Source organism: Brienomyrus brachyistius, chromosome 1 (genome assembly GCF_023856365.1).
Source record: "Brienomyrus brachyistius isolate T26 chromosome 1, BBRACH_0.4, whole genome shotgun sequence".
In the NCBI taxonomy this organism is placed as follows: Eukaryota; Metazoa; Chordata; class Actinopteri; order Osteoglossiformes; family Mormyridae; genus Brienomyrus; species Brienomyrus brachyistius.
This window is the reverse complement of record NC_064533.1, coordinates 25741822-25763826: the sequence shown is the minus strand read 5'-3', so window position 1 is coordinate 25763826 and position 22005 is coordinate 25741822. Positions and strand designations below refer to the sequence as shown.

The window sequence follows — 22005 nt, the reverse complement described above, 5'->3', positions numbered from 1 at the left end:
CTAGGTCTACATTATTATTTTACATCATGACCTTTCACAGCTAACCTGCAATGTTAAGCAGTTCTATTTTTCAATTCCATTATAAAGCGCTTACAATGACCTTCTTCAGAATTCAGACTCTCAGCCTTTATATGTATCCATTTATAAACCTATTGAGCTGTTTCTACTCGTAGATCTTATTATCATTTCAGTTAGCACTGACATTATATGATCCATTGAACTTCACTTCTTGTTCTGGCAGTATGAAATCTGGACCCTCAACAGAAGGGCTGAGTATAAAAATCTATAAAGGCCAAGCTAGCTAATCTGACCAAGAAGCATGTAATACTTCAAACAATTGTTCAAACTGTGTATTTGCCGTCAGTCCAGGAAAACCGTACTTAATAACCTTAAGGAATTTGCATTAATAACTAATAACATCAAGAAGAGTATAACTTTTCATAAATGTATTAGGTAATCACACCATCAGCCCCCAATGAAAAAATCATATTATATATAACCATATACTTCTCAAAACGGAAGTACCTTCCCAAATTGCAAGATTCTTCCACTTGGATGACAGACAGTCACTTCCAACTTAGCTTGTCGAACATGGAACTATCCCAGTCAAGCCACCGTAGCACTAAACAACTCAACGGTGGCATCATCAACAACTGTCAAAAACCTTACTGTCATCCTTGCCAAAAATGTCACATTCTCACCCTCACCTCACCTATAGACATTCACCTATCCCGTATGTGAGTGTATGTACAGTGCTTGATATATCTGCCCTTATTCCACAACACTGTCAACCTATCTGCTGACCAAAGCTGCGGTACAATCCATCTCACACCTTAACTGCTGTCATTCCACCTGGCTGAGCCTCTAGCTCTGCACATGAAACCTCTTCAGCTCATTTTAAATGCTGCTGAGCAATTTACGTCTTTACCTTCTCAAATGGTCAGATGTGTCTGTTCTCCTGCTCTCCTTCCATTGCTCTTTGCCATCTAAATGAATGTATTGCACACACTGACCTGTAAGTCAGTTTCAATCTTGACCTATGGGTCACCAGTAGAGTCCTTCAGATTATGGACTTTTTTTCTTACTGGAGGTTGAGAAAAATATAGCGACATACCATGATCCACAATAAACACACTACTTTTTTCCCCTACTGCTTTATTTATAGCAGTTCATAAAATGCTTTCATTATCTTAATGTGCTCTGGTTGTTTTGTTACTTTGCTAATCATTAAAAATTAAATCTTTTATCTGTTCACCCATCATCCAAAACCAGTTTTCCTGTGACTGGAGCCTATCCTAGTAAGCACAGGGCCTGAAGCAGGGGACACTCTGGGTGAAATGTCTGTTATAGGGTAAAATCACACTCGCACACATACAGTAATCGAACACTATAGGCCAGCAGTGGCCAATTTTATCCGCAAAGGGTCGATGTGTATGCGGGTTTTTGGGGTGACCTGTAGGTTAGCTGTTCAAACCCCGGTGTGAGGACTCTTCAGCCAATCAATCCTCTAATTAGTAATATAATTACTGTAGGGAGCTGCAGCGAAAACCCGCATACACAGTGGCCCTTTCTGGGTAAGATTGGACCCCCCTGAGGACTTTCTAGCTACAGGATTTACTGCGGGAGGAAACTGGTGTAACTAGAGGTACCTGTTTTTATCACATTTCTCAGAGGATGAACTGAAATGAAAGCCTTTAATGAAAAACAGTGCTAAATGATATGGTTCCTGAACAGGAAGTGAATGACGGACTGGTAGCATTAAAATTGAGTACTAATTTGTGCTTTTAATTGAACCCACAGGAATCTACCAGAAGCAAATTAAGGTAAGATATTCAATTTGTTATTTACGAGTCATGTATTCATAATATTCCTTTAGGCTGTGTGGGATATGACTGTTGGTAGCTACATGATTTTCATCCATCCATCTTGCAACTAATTATACAAGTCAGGGACTGAGGTGGGCGGGGATAGGATGCCTGTCTATCACAGGAGACACAGACACACTATGTGCAATATACAGACAGTGTTAAGCTAACTAAATGTCTTTGGACTGTGGGAGGAAACCCACGCAACATGCAGAGAACATGCTACCTCGACACACAGTAGAAGAAAGCAAGGAAGCCTTGGAGGCGGAAGGCATTACTGCTATCCACTGAGTCACTGTGTCGCTCACGTTAATTACAGTGCAGGTTGAACTCAAGACAAAGAGCTCAGGTAGTGGCCTACAGAGCTGAGGCATTACTGCTAGCCTAGACTGCAATGCCATACGTGATAGAATTTATCCAAGAAGTTCAAGCGCCTCCACAGCATGCAGAGCACTGCGGCAGACATTGTCTTTGCTGCTGTTTTCCTCTCAAAACCTTCATGTTACACCTCTCCTGGGTTCCATTAAGCAGACTCCATCTGGAACCTGCATTAAACTCAAGGCCCCCATACGTACATGGACTGTTGTCAATAGAAGCACAGCGCCTTACCACCAGGACTTCATCAAAGCTAGAACCGGGCTTTTGCAATGTCTGAATAACTATGAATTACATTCCTGTCTCTGTTTGAAAGCATTTGCTTTCAGAGGCTTCTACTCTTCAAAAAAAAAAAAAAGCACAATACCAGCACTGAAACCAATACCAAAATATGGATACCATTTGTGCTGTGATGTGTAAAGCCGAATAAACTTCTTCTGTTATATTGCTTGGTTTTATTTCAGACTTTTTTTTACCACCACTCAAATCATGCATTTGCATGGAGTCCCAAAGGTTGGCCCCCTGCTGGCCATGAATAGTCACTACATTATACGAGGCCCAATGGTACTATTTCTTTAGTGTGACATCTGACGTCACCATTTGACCAGACTGAAGTGTGAATATAGCATGGATTATAGAATGCAATCCTAGACAATAGAAAGTAAAGCATTTGTGTGTATCTTAATTAAAATGGGACTATTTATATTGAAGGTGAGCTTGAAGGAAACAACTCAATGCTGCGGTACTGATCCTCTATAATATAACACTGTGGCCAGTATGCCCAGCTAATGAAGTTATAGGACTAAATCCAATCAAGGCAGAATTTCCCAGAGTTGTATTCTATTGTTTCTGAGAGTTCGGCAGAGCTAGCTTTTTATATGTTATTATTTGAACATTTCACGTTTTTCAAGTTCAGTTATTTATATGGATATTTTTTTTCAAGTGACCTGTGTAGGTGGAAATAAATCTGGATCATTAGCTCATGATTCATTTAATTTTTTGAGAGCCGCCTTCGCTGTCGCCATGCTGTTTTTGCGTGTTTGTTAAATGTGTACGTTCAGTCTTGGCAATTTCAGCTGAGTGACATGTATTAATGTGTAGTGTGTAAAGGATACAAAATAACAAAGCTGCTGAAATCCAGGAATTAGCAAAAACGACAATAAATTAGGGATCTCACAAAATATTATGTATGAAACCACAGTTGTTACAGTATGGAAAAGTTATTAGAAAATGTAATAGTAGATGATATGCATTACTGAACATAACAAATGCCATTTACTGTACAGGAATATCTCTTTGAAATGCTCTCCTAAATCCGTTTTATTCTTTGCTTTCTTCTTTTACTCAGCTCTGCTCATCCTTCTGTCAGCCAGAAAGATGTCTAAGACTGGGACAACTGCACGAGCAACAGAAGGTGTGTTTAACTCGTAATGAAAGCAGTCTTGCAAAAAAAAAAAAAAAAAAACAAAAACTGTCAGATGCAAATAATTAGTGCTACTTATTTGTTTGACAAGGCTCTCTCCAGCAGTCAACATGCACTCATGAATATTTCAGAAAATTATATTATAAGGCTTTATATGAGGACCGGAGCCAAGACAGTGTAATAGATACGGCGGGGAGAGATGAAAACACAAGACAGTCCTTTCAACTACTATCAGTGTAGGAAAAAACTACATAAGGAAACACTGGGCATTGGGGATGTCACATTAACTGATTGCAAAATAAAACTAAATCATATACAGATATGACAGGGGTGATTCTGGAATTTTTTAAGGTGGAGTGCATAATTCATAGAGAGAGGCTAATAATTACTATCATTAGCCAATAATATGTTTTGAATTGGTGAGTGACAGGGGAGAGGGCACTCGGCCAATCAGCTTTCAGCTGGCAGCAATGCCCCTGTACCCCCCCCATACACTCAAGAATGTCGAACACGTGAAAGAAGTCAGGGAGTTTTTTTCACCTGATTCTCAGGACATCCACTCCCCCCATTTAACACTAATGTACACCCTTATTAAACAAGTCTTAATTGAGCTCTATGTGAACACAGGACAGAAACATTCCAACATAAACATGTGGTGTTTAATTAGTGGGCACGACTCTAAAAACATTCTGCGTAAGCATTGTAAGTGGCCAGTATGGGAAGGGGGAAAAGGAGCCGATTAGGCATTAGAAGCTCATCTCTCCTAATCAAACAGAGCTTTTTAGGGTAATTGGGAGAGCTGCCCAAACAGACCATTTCTGAAAGTAGCTGAAATCCATAATGGAATAACTACCAGATGTGGCAAATTACCCATTTCTGAATGAAATAGGTATGTATCTGGGTAACACGGATTCATGCAAAGCGTTGTTTTTGCTTGTAGAGCAAGGATGGATGACACACTTAATGAAGCATGTTTTGCTAATGTAAATGTCAACAATCGACGAGAGACAGTAAATGCAGAGATTTATACTGTAAAGCTATTTTATACTCTAAATGGAAGGTTAAAATCTGTGTATCTCACAGGCTTGTTATTTGTGTGAATGTGTGTGTGTGTGTGTCTGTCTGTGTTTGTGTGTGTGCGTGTTCTTGTGGCTACATACACATTGTAATTAACATAACTTTCATCAATTTCATCATTTTATGCCAGCAGCTAATAAATACAGCACACTTTCTAAGTCGTGTTAACAGTCTGTATCCTTTTAATTATGAAAACACCCCTAATTTATTACACTTACGTTTTACTTTATTTAGCAGGCGTTTTTACCCAAAGTGATGAACGAGTGAAGCAAATAGCACGACATACATTAGTAATTTGTTCAACATAACGATCGAACAGCTATCCTACTTATAGCTTGTCATGTGTGTGTCTCTATATACACAGACACACACACACACATACATATATATATATATATATATATATATATATATATATACACATACACAGTACTGTGCGAAAGTCTTAGGCAGTCCAAAGAAATGTTTAAAGCTGTTTACCAAGTGTACTTTGGATTAGAACAAAAAACACAATTTAACATTAGAACATGTGCAAATTAAGAGTAACACAATAAAGACTAGTAATAATTTCTTCTGTTTTCTAAAAAGTTACTGATATCTAGTTGGACGGCTAGATGAACACCACTTCAGTTCCCAAACTTCTCCTCAGGGGCACCTCAGTTACATGATTTTGTTCAATTTCACCAACAGCTCAATTAAATAATTAAATATATTGGTTTAAAAGGTCAGTGACAGATTGACCAGCTGTATGAGGTGTGCTAGTGGCCAAAAAATACATGGCTGCACTGGGCGGTCGCTGCAAATACTAGGATGATTTTAGCAGAGGTTCTGAAATGGCTAAGCTGGCATAATATCATAGTTTTACAGCAACATGAGGATAATCTAAACATCATTTTCTTTGCCTGCCTAAGACTTTTGCACAGTACTGTATATATATATATATATATATATATGGGGCGGCATGGTGGTGCAGTGGTTAGCACTGTCGCCTCACACCTCTGGGACCCGGGTTCAAGTCCCCGCCTGGGTCACATGTGTGTGGAGTTTGCATGTTCTCCCCGTGTCGTCGTGGGGTTTCCTCCGGGTACTCCGGTTTCCCCCCACAGTCCAAAAACATGCTGAGGCTAATTGGAGTTGCTGGATTGCCCATAGGTGTGCATGTGTGTGTGAATGGTGTGTGAGTGTGCCCTGCGATGGGCTGGCCCCCCATCCTGGGTTGTTCCCTGCCTCGTGCCCATTGATTCCGGGATAGGCTCCGGACCCCCCGCGACCCAATAGGATAAGCGGTTTGGAAAATGGATGGATGGATGGATATATATATATATATATATATATATATATATATATATATATAATTGCATTTTTGTTATTATTGTATAGGAAGACTACATGGAGGAGAACACTGAATCTCATTGTACTGTGTACATGTGACAACAAAGGAAATTCGATTTCAAATTTAAATTTAAATTCAGTCCAGTACACTGGATGTCAATATTTAAAAACAGGAGCAGGGTATAATGCTATTGGAGGGATTGGATCCGCTAAAATCCGCTAAAAATCCAGTGTAAACTTTTTCTCGGTATTCCCCTGCATAAATGTACATGTATTATAATGCACTTCAAGGTTCCCCAATTGTGACAAGATTCTATTCTCATTCCATGTTACAGCCTCTTAACAGAAAACATACAGTTAATCCCTCCAATAGCATTATACCCTGCTCCTCGGTATAAATGAAAATGCCCAAAATGCACCGAAAACAGCAGCCAGCTGGGTAAGTTAGGTCGTGTATTTACCTGTCTTGGGCTCCACTGAGAAATATGGCTGCCCTTGAAGGATGCTGTAGACTACCCTAGCACTGTTTCCATACGTAGGGTCGTCTGCATCCGTCGCCGCTACCTGCAACACGGACGTCCCTGCGTACATACAAAACAGATCTGTCACGAGATTAAGTACAAACCTATGGGTTAGTTTCATTGTTTGCATTGCCACCTTGATTGCTATAATACATTGTAAATTACAGCAATTACATTGTAAATAAAGATAGATGTAAAGAGCACACATTGAGGACTGTGCGTTGCTGCACCCACCACATGACAAACCACCTCAGGGATGAGAACCTGAGTGCAGCCATGCGGTGGGTGATGCCTCAGCACCACTCTAGTCCAAATGGACCCGTGTGAGTTTTTTTTTCCGGTACCTGGAGTGCCAATCCTGCCACCAATCCCCAAGTTATTCCCAGTAAGTTGGAGGACCTCCTTATAGGACATAATGAAGATAAAATATTGTATATTTATATTTTATTTTATAATTATTTAATACAGGCAGAAAATATTTCTGATTGCATTATGAGAGAGTGATATTTCGAAATCTAAGATCGTCTGGTTCTCTCTTACACTCTGTCGCTTATAATATCAAGTCCTTCAGATATTCGCGGCTTTGTGTGGGAGGATTACAAAAATCAACTTGGTTACATTTTATAGTAAGTGCCACTACTATCTCAGAGGGTAAGTCCATTGTGAAACCACCATTGTTGTGCTGGCATTGAGAAGTGTTAAGGCTGCTAGGAGGAGAGAAGATAAGAAGTAATGAAAAAGAGAATTGCCATGGGAAAAGGCATATTCTTAACACTGTACAGTAAACGACTATGCAAAATAGGTCAATACATCCATCCATCCATCCATCCATCCATCCATCCATCCAATAAACGTTTATCCTGAATGCACAATAGGTCTTCAGTAGAATGACTTCTATGTTACTAGTTCATTTGCTAGCTTAACGATCTAGTAAAAAAAATGTATCTTGTTATTTTGTGGATTATTGTAAACAATGCTTTCTCATGCCAATCACACGTGTTTGTAATAATAATAATGATGTTTTATTATGTCTGAATTGCACATTAATCAAAACAACAACAGTTTTCTGTTTTCCCCTGAACATCCAGGTAATTAAGTGTCTAGTTAGCTTTCTGATTAATAACTTTGCTCTTTAACCTCACAATTACATTTTAATGATGCAATTGAATTAGTCTCTAAAAGCAAGAAAAAAAAGAAAGATGGGCCTCTCCAATCTAACTAGCTGACTGACTGAGAGCTTGGGACTGCTAGTTCCATACAATCTCTTATCATTTATTTTTGCTTTACTGAAAGATGTATAATATTCAGTCAATAAAAACAAGATATGTTTCTCATGCATTCTGTGCAGATTTCCAAGCTAAGGAACTGTGATCCAGGAGATGGAAAAAAAGAATAATAAAATAAACAAAAATAAATAAATACCAGGTTTACGAGACACATATGAAAATAATTAATTGCTAACTATGTGCCTGTTAAAGTGTTTCTCTATCCTTGGTCAACGATCTGTGCATGTACTTATTTACTTAACTTAAAAGAACCAGAGATAGCACTTCACATCCTCCTTCTCTGGCTGTTTCCTACTGGTACCAGATGAGTTCCCCCATTATTAAGAACACCAATGATCATTCTTCTATTTTCTATTTTTATTTATTTTTAATGTGGGACATTAGAGGGCCCATAAGTCATACAGAGGGGTCAACCTTATCATTAGCCAAGAATGGACCAAGCAATGATTATGCTTCAAATTAGTGATTGACAAGGGAGGGGCCACTCCGGCAGCCAATCAGATTTCAGCTGGGGCCAGTGCCCCTGTATATGCCCCTAAGAAGACACAATCAAAGTTTCACTTGTGTGTATATACAACACACAGTCATTAAATATTAAGAAACATACACATAATATTCTCACTTCTTTCAACTATATCTAAAGATAAAGGTGATAATTGCATCACCTATGCAAAAACAAATTCACTCATTTAACAAAAGAAATTAAGATACCAATTTCTACCTGCCAAATCCAGGTCACTGCCAATTAGGCTCCCTATCTCCTAATACTGTAGGTAATATTTCCCCTTTTGGCTGAAATAACCTCAATGAGACATTTCTTATAACCATCCATCAATCTCTGACATTGACTGCCAGAAGGTTTTCCCCACTCCTCAATGCAGAATTCTTTCAGCTATGTGATATTTGAGAGGGGTTTACATGCATGCACAGTCTGTTTCAAATAACCCAAACAGTATCTCAATACGAATAAGATCTGATCTTTGACTTGGCCGTTCTAGAACTCTCCGTTTCATTTTTTTGAGCTGTGCCTTAATGGATTTACTGAAATGTTTTGGGTCATTGTCATGTTGCATGGTCCACCTCTGCTTCAGCTTCAATATTTAGACAGATGGTCTCACATTGTCCCCAAGTACCCTCTGATACAATGAAGAATTCATAGTGGATTCTATGATGGTGAGCTGGACAGATCCTTCTGCAGAAAAGCAGCCCCGAACCATGACATTTCCACCCCCATGCTTCTCTTTGTTAAATACTGACTTTAGTTTATGCCAAACATGTCCTCTGTTGCTATGCCCAAGTAATTCAATTTTAGATTCTTCTGTCCAAAGCACAGGGTTTCCTCCTTGCACACCTCCCATGAAATACAGACTTGTGGAGTCTCTTTCTGATAGTAGATGCAGGTACTTTGACATCAACTGTGGCACAAGCTTCCTGTAGGTACTACGATGACATTCTAGAATTGTTCTAGACCTCTTTATCTTGCAGTTTGCTCTTGAGCTCAGCTTGCTAGAATGGTCCAGCCTGATCATTTTGACAGTTGTTTTAAATATTCTCCACTTGTAAATAATTTTCTGGACAGTGGAATGACTGATTTCAAATTCTTTTGAGATCTTTTGATACGCCTTACCAGACTCATATGCATCTGCAGTCTTCTTTCTGAAGACCACAGAGAGCTCTTCGGATGTCGCTAAAAGTGATACCACTTACTTCAACAATCTAAAGCAAACCAAACTAAATGTCTGAGGTTTAAATAAGACGGGCTCCTCCAAAGTGCTCTGTAACGATATCCAAACCATTTGCATCTGGTGCAGTGCACCTGAATCTAATTCTAGGCATTTTAAGTAGCAATGAATGTAGGGATGTATGTAGGGACTTTTTCCTCACAAGAAATTGCTTTTCTACTAATTGCATTTTACAAATCATTAAAAAGACATTTCGTCAGTTTTACTTGTTTAGTCATATTATGTTAATCTCTCAATATTGTTAAATTGAAGATCAAATGTCCTTATGTGGCTGGGAGTGCTGGAGACGGCACTGTCTGTGGCATAAGCCTGAATTTGGGGGATAATGCTTGCAGATGCCTCAGTTAACGAAAAATTAGCTCTTTAACGGTAAAAAGGATCAGTTGGGTGGTTGTGGGGGGGACATACTCCCCAAGGAAGTTTGCTGTGGCCTTGTGAAACAATCGTTCATTTAGTATAATTTCTTCCTTATTGTTATTTTTTTAGCTTTTTTGAACTTTCTAGCATTATTTCATGAACTTTAACATTTCATTCTGCAGATTATTATTACCCATATTCCCATATGTTCCCTCTGCTGCAGAATTAACTTCACAGGTTAGCTACTGCAGCTGTGCTTATGCTCCATGGCCACACCCACTGCTAGATGGTTACGATCTGTATTCACCCAAACCCACAGCTAATCTATAAATCTATTTAAACTTCGTGTGATTAATGCTCCTTGTTTAGTACTGGGATTTGGGTATATCGATGCATTCATGCTGGGCTGTTATTTTGCTCAGGCCTTAATGGATTTCTTTGTTCAACTTAGCATGTTGGTTCCAAATCTTGTGCGGTTCCATAACCTTGCCTTTCACCTGCGTCATTCCTGCTGAGTTGTATTGTATACCACACAGTCAGTAACCTCAATCCTCCCGGTGTGAGTACTCAAAACCTGAGAAGAGGTGACAGCCAGTATACCTGGTCAAGCATGTTTGTGTTTTGTCTGGAGGGGAGGGGGGGGGGGGGGGGGGGGGGAGAGGGTTAGAGCTGATTTGTTGAACCCAAACCTACAGTCTTTCTTGACACCATCTTCCAAATGCTAATCCTGGCCAGGATTGGGGCTATATTAGGGGAGAGTACACACAGAATTACAACCTAAGCCATCAACATGCCGACTCCATACGCATGGAACTCTGGTGGAAACTCAAACCCAGGTCACAGAGGTGTGAGGCAACAGTGCTAACTGCTGCACCACCATGCTGCCCCCTAGACGAAATATAATATATAAGTATTTATACTTCATATAAATTAATATTTTTAAACTAGTAAATGCTAATTAAAAAATGTATGCCAAAAAAAATCTTTAATTAGGCTACTAGATACATGCATAACGTACTGTTCCATCTCGTTTGTACATCTTGTTTTAAGTGTTTTTGAGGCATTTTCAGTTCAATTTGAATATCTTCCAAGCGAGGATATGCACGTAACGAATGCTTAAAATGTTCCCACTGGCAACAGCATCTTGCACTTACACTTCATCACGATAACAGCCCCTCGTGTATCACAAGCTGCAGCCAGTACGCAAAACAGCCCAGGCTAGCGACTCCTAAATCATCCATTGCTTTTTTCATCACAATGTCCCATACAATTGCATGCGCTTCTTTTAGTGGGATTTTCCACTAAATGCTACTTCCACCTCTCAAAACTGCTTTTTCAAAGACTGCGAATCGCTGTGTACTACTTGTTGTTAAAAGCACAAAATACTTCCAGATCATCACCCTCATATCTGATGTTCTTACGCTCCTCCTACTGTGAAGGGTATGCGTATGACATCACAGCAGGCGGAAGTCACTGCACTCACACCCACTGAGTGGCAGTGTTAGCGTTCAGCATAAATGCTGCAAAAACTGCACATCTAAAATGGGAAATTCTGATTATACAAATCAATTTAAAAAGAAACAGGAGCTACCTTTTTACAGGCTGATGAAAACTAAATAAGTATAAAGACACCTGATCTGTGTAATTGCTATGAATCGGCACCGGTACTGATCCCAAATATCAAATCAGTGCACCTCTATAATAAACATATAACTCCCACTGCCGCGATACCGAAGCCATAAATTTGGGTATGGATGATATGGAGAATCTCTACCAATATTGTGGGGAGATTGTGTGTGTTTAGGGGGCGGGGGGTCGGGGCTGATATGTTCCCTTCCAATGTTGAATCCAAACCAACAGTCTTTTATGATATCATCTTCCAAATACTAATCCTGGTCAGAATTGGGAGGGGGGCTATCTCAGGCGACAAAAATCAATCATGCGGTACACACAAAATCACACTCTAAGTCAATTTAAAGTCAGTACAGCAGATGTCTTTGAACTGCAGGAGGAAATTATAGCAGTTACTAATTTTAATATCTATAATGAGACTAGCAGCTTGGGTTACTCAGAAATTAAACCCTTGACACCTATGTTTCCTATCCCAATAATGGCTAAAAATATGGTTGAATGAACTGCAACATTTTCCACAATGAGTTTTCTTGAATTTTCACATTTTAACATTGTAGCACATTCTTGCTTGCAACACGCAATGCGCAAAAACATAGAACAAAAGTTCAGCAGCAAACACCACAAAATGCTTCATAGTCGCACTTCTGAAACGTGAAGACTAATAACGTGGTTTTTAGGGGTGTTTAGGGGTCATTAACGCAGCCTGGAAAATCTGTTTGTAACCACAGGTTTGACTAGCAGGCACAGATTTAACAAAATTACAGTTTTACTGTGGGCAGCTTGTCAGGCATTTACGAGATTTCAGCATTTGACAAAATTTGTGTTATATTAACTTTTTTTTTTTGCTTATTAATTTTTTAAATGATTACACCTAAATAAAAATATAAGTCACACAATCAAAACTTTTTACCACGACATAAATGTGCTGTTCCAGGAGAATGGATTTTGCTATCCGAAAATAAAAATAATTCATTTTAATGGCTAGCCAGCTAACACAAAATATATAAAAGAAAGTGTTGCTCACAATTAAGTTATATTTTACTTTTAGGACCTAATAAGGGATGGCAGTGACTTTCGAGAGCTGTATTTATGCGCTTTTATTGAATTTAGAGCTTGTAGACTGGAAGTCCCATTTTAAGTCATAAAGTGGAATTAAGAGGTTTGGGGACCTTCCCAGTTTGTCTCACACCTCTGAGAACGGTTTATCCAGCAAAGCCATAAAGCGTGCAACGTGCCTAAATTAATGGAAGTGCCCTTTGCTGAAGCTTTGGCCAAATGCGCAGAGGAATCCGGTAAACAACGGCGGCGAATGATCGAGCTGCTCCCCTGCGCCGCCAGATGACAAATAAACGGGACTTAACTTGAAATTGAATTAAAAAGCATTTGGGTTTGCGGTGTCGGCTGGTGTTTTGATGCCTCATCCGAAAATAAACGGCTGGAATGCAAAAGTAGCATTTAATCTTTAAGTAACCGAGATTAACGCCTCGCATTTCCCATGCGTGATATTTTCATAATCCGCATATGACAGGTCTCTGATGCAAAGGAGAAGCCTGTCAACAACACGATAAGTTTTTATCGATGCTGGTACTTGTAGTTTGCTTTTTTTCGCTTTCACTTGTTAATTTACATTTCGGTTTATATTTACCATAGAGTAAGATTGTGCGTGGATATATGTGCCCTGAGATGGATTAGCACGATATCGATAATGTATTCCAGCCTTGTGCTCTGTGCTGCCTGGAATATGATAAGCAGTTAGAAGATGGATGGATGGATATGAATATCATTTATATATAATTTATTGTCTATATATAATAGAGTCTGCTTAGGGGGCATTTTATTGTGTTTAGGAATAAGTACTAGTAAAATATATCCACCCATTTCCTGTAGCTGCTTATTCCATTCAGGGTTACTGGGGGCCCGGAGCCTATCCCAGAGACTCTGGGCAGAAGGCATGGAACCACCCAGGATGGGGCACCAACCCACCACAGGGCACACTCACACACCATTCATTCCTGTGGACAATTTGGTAACCCCATTTAGCCTCAGCATGTTTCTTGGACTGTAGGACTACCTGGGGGCTCAGGTCTGATTTGGTCCCATCTGATGTTGAATTCAAATCCACAGTCTTTCTCGATATCATCTTCGAAATATTAATCACAGCCAGGGTTGAGGCTACACACAGAATCGTGCCCTAAAGCCATCAATATGCAGACTCCACCCCTAGAAGAGACTCAAACCCTGGGCACAGAGGTGCGAGGCAACAGTGCTAACCACTCATGTAACTGCAAGAGTGACGCGGTTCACTTACTGTCTGACCAGACATTAGAACAGAAAACATCCAATCAGCAGTACTTAGAAAACACCATGTTAATGAGAAAGGTCAGAGGAGGATGACTGGATTCGTTAAGGTTGACGTGAAGGCCATCAGCGCTAAAGTTACAGAACAGTTGTGAATGCACGACTCATCAGTCCTTGAAGTAGCAAGGGTACCATCATTCTTGCTAGGTGCGCCTAATAAAGTGGCCATTAAGTACTCAAGTGATACTGTACACATATTGTGACATTTATGGTTGCCTTCACAGCAATACCACCCCATGACATAGATTTCTGTGCCAATGAAGGGGATAATACATACATACAGTACGTACATGTATGGGGCACGGACAATATCCAAGTCAGTATCATTAACCACCCTTAATAGTTTCAATCTGTCAATGAGATAGTTGAGAGGAATTGATTCACACATTCTGCATAGGAGTAAAGCTGAAATAATTTGTTATTAATGAAACATAAGTTGAAAAGACCGTTTTGCATTTTTTTTCATTTCAGAATTTCTTCATTAGAGGTATTCTGTGTGTAAAGTGCAGCCCAGATACTGACATCCCTTAAGTGTGGTAAGTTACTTTATACCACTGCTGCCTGCCAAGCTTCCTGGAAGCTAACTAAGCTATTACACCATGCAGCAGTTCGAACCCGAGTGCTTTCCTTTCGTCACTTTTCACCTGACTTGTTACTCAGCCTTTATTATTCGGCGATTTCCTGGCATCTTACTTTATACCACTGCTGCCTGCCGAGGCTCCTGGAAGCTAGTTGAGCTGTTACACCATGCAGCAGTTCGAACCCGAATGCTTTCCTTTCGCTACTTTTCCATCCGACTTGTTACTCAGCCTTTATTATTCGGCGATTTCCCGGCATATTACTTTATACCACTGCTGCCTGCCGAGACTCCTGGAAACTAGCTGAGCTGTTACACCATGCAGCAGTTTGAACTTGAATGCTTTCCTTTCGTTACTTTTCCACCCAACCTGTTACTCAGCCTTTCGTATTCAGCGATTTCCAGCCATTGCCACCCCCAACATTATGCATGATATGTGTAGCATTAATAAGACGTCCAGCTGACCTTTTAAACTCCATTTGCATGACCCAAGGGTGTATTTTTTGACACACACATGGAACAGTAAAAGAACCACACTTCTCCCTTCCCCAGAAATGTTATGTATTTGCTGGCTGATGTAAATAACACCTTTAATGGTGACTGAAATAAGCAGTTCCAGCTCTTAGTAAAAATCTCCTGCATATTTATCTAGTACACGCCTGCCAAGGCTCGGCCCAGGGTATCCCCAGTGTGAGGATGGTTACTGCACACATCTCCAGCTAAGCAACATAACCCCTATAAGCCCCAACAGAAGGTTTTTGCATTTATATCTATGGTCCCTGCGCTGGCATGCCCTGTGTTCTGCCCCTTGTTTTCTGGGATAAGCTCCAGACTCACTGTTACCTAATACTGGATAAAGAGTATGGATTAAATATAAATTAAGGTAAAGTGAAATATGTAATTCACACTTTGGAACAATGAAATACTGCAAATGATATGTGTCATTTTAAAGTGAAAATGAATGATTGCAAAAATATGACATTTTTGTAGCATAGCGTGACATCTTATGATTTCATTTTTGTAATCCCCTAGTTACATAAAATATTTCTTCTATTTAATATAGAATTTATTTATTCTAATTAATATAGTTTATAAGTCAAGAGAGTTTTTGTTGACATTAAAACTGAACGCGATCTTAAAGTTGTTTACGAAGTTTGCTCGATTTAATTGTGGCTTGGTATGCAATCTGCAATTGCAGTAAAGGAAAAAACAGCATTGGCCTACAGCTGTTTGCCATGTGTTGCTCATAATTGGTTTTAATGTTTTGTGCATTTTCTGTCCCTTTCCCCATTATTCAGAAGTAATTTAGGTTTTTTTTCTGCATTAAATAAAACTTTATTTCATTACCACAAACATGGTTTTCAATAAACAATAAATGTGAATAAATGCAAAGGTTATTGAATCTGCAAATGCATGCTGCTAAAAGGATTTACAAATGGAATATAAAACAATTTGAATAAAAATGAAAAATTGTTTTAACCTTTCATTATATATTACATATGATATATGTCCACACTTCAGAAAAGTTTAATGAAAAAACAATTATGTAATCATTTACAAAAATGACTAAAAGAAAGGGAAAAAAAGACTAAGATTTAGGTAAATTTCTTCTTGCCCAGGAATGTGAGACAAGTGTCCATCCACATCCTGTCACATCTGCTGACGGATGGGCTACTGGGCACAGCTGTCTGTGAGACAAGTGTCCATCCACATCCTGTCACATCTGCTGACGGATAGGCTGCTGGGCACAGCTGTCTGTGAGACAAGTGTCCATCCACATCCTGTCACATCTGCTGACGGATGGGCTGCTGGGCACAGCTGTCTGTGAGACAAGTGTCCATCCACATCCTGTCACATCTGCTGACGGATGGGCTGCTGGGCACAGCTGTCTGTGAGACAAGTGTCCATCCACATCCTGTCACATCTGCTGACGGATGGGCTGCTGGGCACAGCTGTCTGTGAGACAAGTGGTGGGCGGAGCAATGAAAAATAAATGAAAGCGAGAAGGAAAGTGTCGACACCGAGTGCCAGGGATACTGCGTGTTACTTGCGATTTTCTGCTGCAAACAAGTCAACCTAGGATGGACATCGTCTGCCTTCCCATTTGCCTCTGTTTTTCCTCCCATTGTGGCTTATTCTATACTGATTTTACAGCCAAAGGTTTGTTTGTTTGTTTGTTTATATCATTTCTGCGGTGCTTTGTAGTGTCCTTCTCTCTATGATGATCTTGAGCTCCCCTGTAGTTTGTCCTTTTGTAAGTGACTATCCGTACGAGAGGGAACTCTGTACTCAAACGCAGGAAAGAAGTGATTCATCCAATGGGAATAAGGAGGAAATGTTGTACACCATACCACCCTAAAGAAAAAAAGATGAAGTAGGCTTCTCTACTCTTTTCTAACCCTAAATGAATCACTGTGAAATAGCTAGAGGCTGGGCAAAATCATGTCAAAGTTTGTTTTGGTCGTATTTACTTCTTCGTCATTTGGGATGATCGTGGCAACCACCAGATGGTGTCTATGAGCTAAGATTAAGTTAAAGGCATAAGTTTGTATGAGGTTTATTATCTGTTCATTTTCTCCACCCGATTATCCAGTACAGGGTCATGTACTGTACAGCATGAAGCCTAGTCCAGGATGGACTCAGCAAGATAGGACACAGGAGTGGATGCCATTCCATTACAGGTGACTGTCCGATATTCTTATGTTAAAAAATGTAAAAATTAAGATGGAGCTTACACAATGTCATGAATGTTTCATGAAAGCCCCTTTAATAACCAGAGCTGGATAGTTCAGGTCCAGAAAGTAAAAATCCAGACCAGGACTTTGTTTCAACCAACCAGTGTATAAAGAGTCATAGTCGCAGAGTACTCAACAGGTTGGTTGAAACAAAATCCTGGTTTGGATTTTTACTTTTTGGACCTGAAATGCCCACCTCTGGTAACTAATTGTGGCTTTTTTTCTATTAAATCGGCCTTGCACTTGGCTAAATCCCAGGCCCCATAGGATCATATCATTAATATGTGAATTACTTTGTGTTAGCTAAAAGGACTGTGTTGGCCATCAGTGTCATCTACTGTATGTATCCTGCAATGCTCTGGCATCCCATACTGTACATTGTGTTATCCTGAGCCTTTTGCTTCCAGTGAGGCTCCAAGTCTTCGAAAAATGGACATAGTTTAATTATTTGTCGGCGCCCACAATTTATACTAAAAAATAACACGGATATATCCATCTATGCATATAAGTGAACTATGTTTGGAGCAATGAGCTGAATAATCATCTTGTCATTGGAGTTTATATAATACAGCTGTCAGTGTGTAGGGTCGTCAGGTTCCAAGATTATGATTACAGCTTAATTGGGCTTTTTTTGTTTTTCACTTTTTGTGCTTCAGTTACCTTCCAGATCCCATTTCCCTCTCAGCATCCTGGGCAGTTGGACTGCTTACTCTGAATTGCCTGACCTGCAAAGAAGCAGTTTTTCTGTGATACTCTTCATATGGATGAACAATGGTTTTGACAGGCACACGGACTAAATCTATTTAATTAAATCTCTGATGTGTTTTTAGTGAACGTAGAGTCACCCTTGTTATGTAAGGACTCATCCATGGCAGTTTTTCTATAGTGCATCTTTTCTTTATACCATTTGACTTGAGGGTGCAGGTCCGTAATGAGCACCCCCTACTGACTGGAGGAAAATTGCTCTTTAACGTGATTGTTTTTTTTTTTCCTGCACCGTAGGCAGTTGGTTCATTAGAATGTCCAATGACATTGGCATCAGCCTACGTGCCGCAGAACGCGAAGAGGTGCAACTATCTGTTGGATTAATTTGGTTAAAATATCTCTTCAAGGTTGTTTCGAATCTGAACTCCAATCCTGTTTTGGTGTAACATGTTTTTCTTTGATTTTCCATTAGGGTGTAATTTAAGTTTCCTTTTGAATAGCGGAATGAGTTATGTTTGTCTCCTTGACTTTCACCTTTCTGCTCTGTATTTCCCTTCATGTTCTTGTATTCTCTGAATCGCTTTTTTTCCACATTTCTGCTGTGTTTACCTCTCTAGCTGTTTTGTGCTCTGGATAATACCAGGTGAGGAGTGAGCTGTTTCTGTACTTTAACTGCTGGTTTGCTGTACAGTCACAGTGGCCATTATTGACATGTTTGAATGTGTGTGCAGTTGTGACCTTTGCTCTTTTCAATGTTTTGCCAGTTTCAACATGTTGAGATTGCTGAGCATTCACACGGGTACAATTAATAGCATCTTTCTCTGGATTCTATTTTTTGATGCAGTCCATTTTCTTCTGTATGATAGGACAATATCCTGAGTCTTCTCAAAGTAGATGCGGTGAATATGTGCAGCCGCAGAGTAAATAACCTGCTGGAACTTTCAACTTCTTTTGTCATACAATGTGAGTAAACCTTCCAGGTAGTCAACACCATGGTGAAATCTCACGTTTTGATCAAAATGGAATTTTAGCAATCCACATAGTACTTAAAAATGTAGCTTGCACAGTACCCCGCCCCCCCCCCCCAATCAAAACATTTTTCCATAGACACGGACAGGTCTTGCCACAGATACGTTTGCCTATGGACGGACAGGTTGACGATCCGTGAACCCTGCTGTAACACTTCAGATCTCTAGCTGATTACCATGCATGAATGGGTCCATTATCATTGCCTTGCCAGTGCCTGACCTGCTCCCATCTCGTTCTTCATATCTCTGATTTCTATCTGCATGTAGTCAGAGCGCCGAAAAGCAGCACCAACCCTGTCAGTGCGTCTGCATCTCCTGTACCCGACACTGTCTTGATGGACAGTTAAGACGGAACGTGAGTGTTGGATTCGGATTTCCTCTTGGAAAGGTATGCTTGTAGCCCCCAGATTGACGTGAGTGGGTGACAGTTTGTCAACAACACAACCTCACATCTGGAAAAGAAGTGTCTCTATTCAAAATGTCCCTTTTTATTTGACCACATGCTGTTTCTTCTTTATTGAGTATTTATAAAGCAAATTCACCTGGATATTCTTCACCTGTAAGCAAGAAAGCGCTAGTGTTGTTGGTGCCGCATTTATCATTTATCTGTAGTGCTAGCAAAGGGCTACCGCACTTCCGGACCACAGGTTCAACTGATGCCTCCTTTCCCTGCCTCCATAGTTCGCAGGGGAAGTGGTGGCTTAATGGTTCGGGAAGTGTACTCATAATTAAAAGGCTGCAGGTTCGAATCCCTGGCCAGCAAAGCACCCCTTAGGTATCCTGAGCAAGGTACTGCTCCCCAAATGCTTAATTAGCTGTCACATGTGGGTTAAATGCAGAGGGCACATTTTGCTGTGCTGTGTCAACAATGACAACTACTTACTAAATACTAACACAACAACTGCATCTACACGGGTTTTAATAACAGTGTGCAAGCGCCACATGAAATAATTTTTTTTTTGCCTTTTATCATTTGTGACCCCCAGCCCCCTCGATCAATAAATTTTATCATTGGGAACCCTGCCCTCCACTCATTGTTTTATCATTGTTTTATCATTGTTTTTATTATCACTTTTCAGATTGAAAGTGGCAACCATAACTACAATGTAACAGTAGTGATAGCTTGCCCTTTAAGAAATTAAAGTGATGGTTATTATAGGCACACAATGCATTATTGGGTTTGAATTCTGGAACACCTTGTTGTCCCATAGCACACCCTAAGTCAATTTTCTGGCTACGCTAATGCAAGAGCCAGTCATCCGACTTGCTGCCAAAACATTTTGACTGAAAAATTAAATGGAAGAAGACACTTATAAATCCAGATACATCAGTACAGCTTCCTTGAATTACTTGAAGTGGCTGCTGTTCTTTTCACATCTACAGTAAAAAAATATGATGTTATTGTAAATCTGTGAAACGGGCTTTTCTTGCTTGCTTTTCTTCTGTTAAGGTATTAACAGGTATTAATTAGTGTGAATCACCATCCAGAAAGGGGCATATACAGGGGCGGAGCCACAGGGACACTGAGCCCAGCTGAAAGCTGATTGGTTCCCAGAGTGCCACCTCCCCTGTCACTTTAAAACATATCATTGGCTATGATAAGGTTGGCCACTCTGTGTGAATTATGGATGCACTTATGGCCATCACTTAAAAAAAAATCTTAGCAACTCCTTTGTCCACAAAACCTTGATATTTCACATCTGCTTGAGTCGTCTCATGTCGCTTCATGTTGTACAACATACAGGTTTTCTCTTCAAGGTCCCAGGTGATTTTTATTTCCTTTCTTTTTTATTTCTGTCTCTCATTTCTTCCCTTTTTTGCTTTAGACACAATGGCCCACAGTGGCCCTTTTCTTGTTAGCGAAGTTAGGTCACTGCACTACTTCTGCGTTAGCCCATGTCCTGCTTTGCAGCTCTGTTTATTTATCGCACAGACACCGTCATCCAAAGCGAGCAGTCGATTAGTGCAGTACAGCTTTAAAGGAAAAGCATTTTTGGCAAGAACGCTGTGATGGTAAAATTCCCCCCTTATTACAGCACTTATCAATTATGATCTATCTGTAGCTCTTCCTAGTCCGTCAGCTCCATCGACGCAGGTCCCTTTTCTGCTGCTTTTAGCAAGCTGATGTTACTTTTCAGTCACGCACAAATGGATTTCGGTTTTAATGCTTGAATTTCACACCTTAATTTCTTTAGTAATTTTTGGGGATGTCGTCTCCTCTTCTCAGTTATTACTGTAGCTGGTGCTTGGTGTGTGGTTTCCGAGCTCCACGGTCACACATTACAATACATCCCCCTGGCTTTGTGTGTTCAGTCTAAATTCATGTGTCCTTGTTTTTTTCCCCTCTTTTCTCCAGGTATTCCAATTCCCTCGCAGAACCCAAATGCATGTAGGTCAGGTTATTCGGTAAGAATTGCTCTTAGTGCATCTGCTGAAGTGGCCCTAGACTTTCTCTAAAGCTCAACGTTGTATTGTCTGCCTCAGTGGGCGGTGAAGTCATTTGTTGGGAGGTTGCTGGTTTAAGTCCCAGTTTGAGCGGAGTGACTTCATGTGGGGTCCTTGAGCAAGGCCCTTATCTGACCCAGAGACTGTTTTCTTAAAAGATAAAAATGTCTGATAAATAAATAATGTCACAGTCTCGGTGTAGTTTATCCTCTTTCACCTGTTCAAATTCCCTTTATTTTGCTTCAGAGCATCATCATATCCTAATTTCCACCCTAATTCCCAGTTTACACCCTAGTTCCCAGTCTACACAAATTTATCTTCACTGGTAGTTCTGTTTATGGAGCACTGACATCCTTTATTGTTTTCTGGGTGGAGGGAAAAAATATTCGCTGTGAACAACTGATGTTCTGCAAACTCCAGAAGCAACATCACGCGTCTGGAATCCGAGATGCCGCTTCAGCTTCCAAACGGGGCCGGGATTATAACATCACATGAATATTAGAAAAATATTGAGCAAGTAAAATGGCTTTTCATTTTCCGCTGTGAA

The 22005-nt window shown here is 40.1% G+C and overlaps 1 protein-coding gene across 1 annotated transcript in view; it reads right to left on the bottom strand.

The window, feature by feature from the left end:
- The window catches only part of LOC125705370 (cadherin-7-like), a 110978-nt gene that overhangs the window by 44111 nt on the left and 44862 nt on the right, over positions 1–22005 (bottom strand). The window contains 1 exon segment of the mRNA XM_048971914.1: positions 6534–6653. Coding sequence (XP_048827871.1) covers positions 6534–6653 — 120 coding nt within the window.